General features: G+C 35.4%; 1 protein-coding gene across 1 annotated transcript in view; it reads left to right on the top strand.

Moving 5' to 3' along the window:
* The first annotated feature begins 1,993 nt into the window (after positions 1–1,993).
* The window catches only part of LOC111367842 (DDT domain-containing protein DDB_G0282237), a 7,044-nt gene continuing 1,896 nt past the window's right edge, over positions 1,994–7,141 (top strand). The window contains exons 1-7 of the mRNA XM_022988907.1: positions 1,994–2,172; positions 2,644–2,799; positions 2,906–3,078; positions 5,338–5,774; positions 5,863–6,243; positions 6,382–6,803; positions 6,923–7,079. Coding sequence (XP_022844675.1) covers positions 2,687–2,799; positions 2,906–3,078; positions 5,338–5,774; positions 5,863–6,243; positions 6,382–6,803; positions 6,923–7,079 — 1,683 coding nt within the window. The 5' untranslated portion in view covers positions 1,994–2,172; positions 2,644–2,686. The remainder of the gene's footprint in view (positions 2,173–2,643; positions 2,800–2,905; positions 3,079–5,337; positions 5,775–5,862; positions 6,244–6,381; positions 6,804–6,922; positions 7,080–7,141) is intronic.

Here is a 7,141-nt window from a genome sequence, read left to right as displayed (position 1 = left end):
TGTTTTTTCATTCTATAGTTTCCATCTTCAAGTAATTTGTTTATGAATGGTATTACTCAGTTCATTATGTTTTATAACGCATTTCTTTCAACTGTTCATGACGAACTCAGACCTTAATGAGTTTTCATCTGCTGGTTAGTAGCCATGCCTTAGTCACTGTAAGTATTATGCCCTAGGTCCAATCAACTTTGTGCTTAAATACTTTTGATATATAATTAATGCAATTTAATGGCAGATCTATTATTTAATTAATAAACAATTAAATAAATAATAGAGTCCGTAGATTCAAATCTTCGTAATTTGTTAATCACAAGGAGTTGTGATTGTGAGATATAAATTATATCTGATTGAATCTTAAATCGTCCGTGGTCATAAGTAATAACGAGATACAGATATCGTTATTACGGATAGACCATCACGTGTGGCATTTCTTACTTGTGAAGTAAGTAGCTGATCTCACAAACTAAAGTGTGGCGACACTTAAATGAACACGTGGATGTTTTGTTATAGAACAAAACATTGGAGACCCGTCAAGAGATTCCACATGGATAACTATCTGAGTATCAGTGGTTAATCTCTAACGTTCGGTAGTGGAATTGGTCATTTGACTTGGGGTCGTCATAGTACCTTATATGAGGACAGTCATACTTTGACGGTGTTAGATGTTGCTCTGCAAAGGGCCGCTAATAAGATATCGTTCGGGTACGTCAAGAATCATATAAAGGTTGTGATTGACCAATAAAGGATTTGTCACTCTTAGATAGTAGGAGATTATGATCTGCATTTCATTCAATTAAGTCGATGATGAAATCCTTGGCCAAAGTGTACTCATAAGTCGAAAAGGAGTTTTCGACTTATATTGACTTAATAGTGGAGTGAAAGATATGATCGATAATCGTGATTGACACACTTCCATATCTCGTAATTGATCGGATCATATTGACCAAGGGATTATAGTTTCACGGTAAACGAACGAGTTTGGTTTTGTCATACCACATGACATTTCTCATCACATGTATTGCCCTGACACATTGTTAGATGTCAATCTAGGACGGCGAGTGTGAATTGACGATAAATTAAAAGGGTGTTTTAATTTATCAATTTTGATTAGATCAAAATAATATTTCACGTCGTTAGATATCGTGATCGGGAACCTGATGGGTCGCACACAAAAGAGAATTGAAAGATTGCAAATTACCAATTAATTAATTTAACAATCGTTGGATGAATTAATTAATTGGATTGGTTATTTATATCCTCGAATTAATTAATTGGATTAATTAATTCACGCACCGGATTTAATTAAATGGATTAATTAAATATTGGATCGGATCGGACCGAACCCGTTTGGATTTATATAAATATATAGTTAGGGTTTGAAATCCATATGGTTTTCATTATTCTTGCTGGCACAAGAGGAAAAACCCTGGTAGCTGCAATCTTATTCTCTGTGTGGATCACCGTTGGAGGCTAAACAATCATTTGTTTAACAGATGGGGACTCTGAAATTCATTCTATTTATTTATTGCATTATGTCTAAAAATGGATTCATGAAATCAACACCAAATTTATGAGGTATGACATTTAGGTACTGCTTCTTGTTACTGTTGGAATACATAGACAATTTGTCAGCAATTTAAGAGATGTAAGAAGTCTTGATTCTTGACATTGAAATTTTTCTCTGTCTCATTAATTTCCGTTGCAAGTAGTGTTGATCTTTTAATAGCAAATTGAGCATAAACAATCAAATAGTTCAAATATATACTTAGGGATTAACCACTCTCCCAAAAAATTAGGTAGGGACCATGTAACAACTAGGTCAATAGGTCAAGAACCAACACCGCAATTTCCCCAATTACTAAAACAAACAAAAAGTCTTCAAAAGAAAAATATCAATACTAATCTTGGTCCTTTTTCCACCTTTTACCGGTCAAAGAAGTCCTTTAAAAAAAAAAAAAAAACCTATAAAAATCGAATATACTTACGTTGGACGAGGAAATGAAAGGAGGAAGAAGGGAGAGAAAGGGAACAACGCGCAAGTATTCAGCGGCGAAAAAACGAATCATCACCGCTCCTCTCTTTCTTCTACCGATTCTCTTTTTCCTATAAATACTCATTACGTATTCGCATGCGCACATTCAATCACTCAATCAATTCAATTCATACTCTCTGGTAAATCTCCTCTCCTTGTTAAATCTGCTTCTGGCGGGAAATAATTTGTTTATTATTTTTCACATTGACGAACTGAAAAAAAGAAGATTCTTTTTTGTTATTTTTTATGGCATCTTCTGTGGTGTTCTATTATTGCTTTATAGTACCGAGGAGTGTTAATGAAATGAATGTGCCCTTGATTTCTTTTTCTTTTTGCTATTCAGCCGTAATTTCAATTGTCAAAATTAGATTTTTCAGATTTTTTATTTTTATTTTTATTTTTATTTTTTTCATTTGGGTTTTCCGTATGTTTTACCGGCATTGTGAACTGGGATTTTGTTTTCTTGATATTTTTATAGGATTTATTGGCTCTTCTTGTCTTTCTCATTTTTTTTCAGGGTTCGGGTTTTTTTTACCTTGATTTCTTCGTTTAGAATTTTTGTTTACCTTTTCGAGGGATCCGTAATTCTTTGTGCTTTCTTTATTTTCTAGGGTTTGAAGTTGAAATTCCAAGAAAATTAAGAACGTAACGGAAATGCCTCTGTACAGAAGAAAGCCATTTCCTCTGGTGGAGAAGCCCAAGGATTTAAAGCCTCAAGAGCTTGTCTTTCAAGTTCGATTTACTAAAGAAATTTTCAGAGATTATAGGTTAATTTTGTTTTCATTTTATTTTTAATGTTCGTTAGTCTGTGTGCCATACTTTCAAAAACTTTTGCATTGAGTGTTATATTTAACTCAATTCATCAATGTCCAGTGAATATCTGAAGAGGATCAATTTATATCGAAAAAGAGTGTGGACATGCAAAGCCACGGGGAAGGTTAACTTAACCTATGAAGAGGCTTTGGTTTCAGAGAAAGAAGCCGCAGAAAGAATCCAAAATTTCCCTAAGGAGTTAGTGGCTCCCGTTCTTCGTGAAGTTCAATTCAGTAATTTCTCTATCCTTATTGTTATTAGCCCTTCCATTGAATTTTAGTTCCAAATTTGCTATCATCAATTATATGAGCCTAGATCTTGATTTTGTTTTATTTGTTGATATTGACGTATCGCTTCATCTGTAAATAATATAAGGCTGGTGCAAAATGATTGGGTGATGTCAAACTAGTGTAGTTCCAGTTAGTCAGGCACTAGGCGAAATGTTATTGTAAGCAACAAGAATCTACAGACCACAAGCATAATTATATATTCAAATTCTTTTAAGATGCAAATTTCGTTTTCTGAACTTGTTTTTTAATCCATACTCCCATCACGACAAAACATCTTTTATGCCAAATTTAAGTTTAAGAATTTATCATTTTATTATACTGCCAAATCAGTGCACATTGGTGACAAAAACTTCAAAAGTCTATGGTCGGGCAGGAGGTCCCCAAACCATCCTTCTTCTTTTCCAATGCCATAGCCCTTTTGTCCTCCAGGCTAAAAGATGCCCAGGGAACTTAAATAATCCATTTTTCACCTGCTACAGTTAAAACTACCATTTCCTTCCTTCTTTATCAGCCATTTATTGGGTGAATTGGGATTAGAAGAAAGTCTCCATAGGTCTGCTACTTCTGTAAGCCCTTTCGCTTAAAAGAATTTGGTTGGTCAACTTTTGTCTCATCTTCTCCTTTGTTCCTTTTTTCTTAGTTTTAATAGAATACTTTTCAAAAAAGAAAAAAAGAAAAAAAGAAAAAAGAAAAATGTTTAGAGGACAAACGTTATGAACCCATGATAGATACATGATACATCCATGCACTACCTAGTTGATAGATTAATTGATTCAAATATTGGAAAAAAAAATAAAAGAGACTTGACATGGAATTTGAAAAAAATTGTTGTTTTTATATTTTTTGGTTCATGGTGAGGCTTACGCCTCCAAGCGCTTTGAGTATCCTTGCCTTGAATGAAAAACAGTTCAGTACCCAATTTTGCCTTTCTAAACACTAGATATAACTTTGTTTGACTAAATATATGCATAGGAATTTCTAATGTAAACTGTGACTCCATAGTGATGCTTGCGGATTCCAGAGGAAATGGCATGGGGATAAAGTGTGAATGGAGATCGGAAAGTTTTTATGTTTTGCTACTAATGTTTTGCTGTTATTTTCGGACTCAGTAAGAGTTAAGCGTCTCGTGGTTATTGAGAAGGAGCTTGACAAAATAAATTTGAGTTTTAAGCCTGGAACATTGAAATTGATTGGTTGACAAAAAATGACGAGATAGAATTTGCGTCCGACCATATGGTGCTCATTGATGATTTTTATTGATAAAAAATGGCAAGATGAGTTGCCTATTGTCACATGACGTTCACGGTTGGCTAGTTAGTAAATTATACTTTTGGCAATTGAATTCACTTGGTATCTCCATCTTTTTTCTCCTTGAAGCAAGAATGGCTCATCATTCATGTGTACTGGATTTAGGTATATATTGTTATGATAATCAATGAAGTTGGTTTTGTACATGAATATCAACAAAACTATATAAATTAACTATTTTATGTGGGTGGCTAGACTCCGTTTTGCACCATTTCACATAAACATGTTTTATATACCTGTTTCTATGTTGTTTTAAAGGATTAGTTTTGCTACTCAACTTGAAGGTATAGATAAGTTAATATATATTTAGTTATTATCTTGAAGTTATATAATCATAAAGTGGCAGCTCTAGTTACCTTCTTTATATCTGATTTACTTGTAAGTTATGCTGCTTATTCTTTATGATGCTTTTGTAACAACGAAGAGAAACATGGTGCTAGTTGATGTAACAAGCCTTTGATTTAATTTGTATATGTGCTTTGATGATGTTTGGATACCATATGAATTTAAAACTAGCAAGCCCTTTTCCAAACCCCTCTCCCACTGTAAGCTCTAGATTGGAACTCAACTCTAGGAGTGAATAGACAAATTGCCGATATGCCAACTAACTTTTTTAACTCATGATGTTCAAGTTCTAACTGCAGGGAATTGCTTCAGCGAGCCAATGGTCAAATTGAATTTGAGTACGGATTTGGTCTATTAGTCACTGTAGTTTTCATTGCTTTTGATAGATTTAGAAATCAATTTTTTTTCCTTGAACATGAGGATTTGGTCTATAAATCACTGTTGTTCACATTGCTTCAGATAGTTTACAAAAATTTTTGGTCTATTAATCACTGGTTTTTCACATTGCTTCAGATAATTTAATTTATTTTTTTATTTTTTGGCTGGAAGGCATGCTCACATTAAAAGATCTCGCGAATTCTATTGCTGCAAAGTTACAGGGACCCTTCTCAGAGGGTGCTGTATTATATGGGAAAAAGGATGGCCGTTTACATAGGTGTAGAATTGTAAAGGTTCCCGAAGAGGTGGACAAAACTCACTACGAGGTTACGTGGCTTGGAAGTGACAATAAAGTAACTGGAAAGGCATTATTAAAAGGCGAAGACTTGACTGGGAAGAAACTGCCTTTTACTAGGGCTGTTCTCAAGTCTTTTATCAAAGATTCAACATATCGAAGTTTTCCCTGGGTCTTACATGATAGTTTGGTGAAGAAGCATGGAATTTCTACTGCTCCTCCTGAAGAACTAAAAAGTAAAATTTCCATACAGGATGGACTTGTAGTTAGTCATAGGAAGAGAAAAAGAAGTGACATTGAGAAAAATACGGGGGTAAATATTGAGATTTTGTTTCGATTCCCGTCTGTTTGGATCTTTTTGGAATTAATTTTGATGTTGTTGTATTCTTTATTTTAAACAGGAGGTGAATGAAAATGGTTTCGTTCACAGGAAAGGAAATGAGAAACCAGAAGCTCAGGCTGTTAAATATCCCATCGATGATCTATTGGTGCAACCTTCTGAGGAAGACCAAGATTTGACAGAGCGTCCTTCTCCTTGCAGGGATTTCTATGTACCCATGGATTGTGTTGGGAATCTTTTGATGGTGTGGGATTTTTGTACTTCTTTTGGCAGGTTATTAAGCTTGTCGCCATTCTCCCTTGGAGATTTTGAAAATGCCATTTGCCATAAGGACAGTACTCCATCTCTCATTGTAGAATCTTATTCAGCACTTCTTCGCTTGCTAATGAAAGACAATGGGGACTTCTCCATGGCTATAGAAAATAAGAAAAGGAGGCCAAAGGTTAAACAATCTGAACATATAGTTCGTCTATTATTTCTATCACGTGTAGAATTCATTTTGATGCACTTCTCCATTTATTTTGAAAAAGTCACCACCCTATTCTTATTATTAACCTCCAACTTTATCTTCTTATTCCAGATTACAGCTGTCACTTGGACAGAGTATTTATGTGATTTCGTGGAAACCAGTTGTGCTTTGAAATTATCTACACACGTCAGTACAATTAAGCGGGGTCACTATGGCCTTTTAGACATTAATGTGAAACTGGAAATCTTCCGAGAACTGGTCGATCAAGTCCTTGCAACAGACATTTTTCGAGAGAAGTTGGATGAGCATATTGAAGAGCGTCATGCACTTGCCTCAACGAGGAGAGATGAAGCACTTGAGGAAGGTAAAAAGAGGAGGGAAGAAAAAGGGCACAGGAAAGTAGGGACTGACATCAAGGAAGTTGCAGTAGAGCATAGACCGAAATCTGTTGCTAGTAATCACAATGGACTGAATGGAGTTATTTCAGAGAAATGGAATGGGATCTCTCCACAGAATCACTCAACCGTGGACAGGTTGGAATTTAATGTTATAATTTTTCTAGTAGAAATGGTTCTTTGGGAAGTTGGGTTAAATATTACGTCTTTCTCTCTGTTCACCCTCTCTTTATTTCTGCCCTTAAAACATCTGATAGTGAGAGTGAACGAGGTGTCGTCCCTGAGAAGAATGCTGAGAAACTAAACGATGCAAATGTCTTGATAGAAGATACTAGCAATCCATCTAGAAGGGCCCTGAAACTGATGAAAATTGACATCAAGGAAGCAATAGAAACGAAAAATACTGCACAAAGGGTTTGCTCTTTCTCTCCCCCCCCCCCCCCCCCGCCCCCCCCCCCCCACCCCCCCCCCCCCCC

Source organism: Olea europaea, chromosome 18 (assembly GCF_002742605.1).
Source record: "Olea europaea var. sylvestris chromosome 18, O_europaea_v1, whole genome shotgun sequence".
In the NCBI taxonomy this organism is placed as follows: Eukaryota; Viridiplantae; Streptophyta; class Magnoliopsida; order Lamiales; family Oleaceae; genus Olea; species Olea europaea.
Note: the sequence above shows the minus strand (reverse complement) of the source record. Positions and strands in the feature narration are given on the sequence as shown.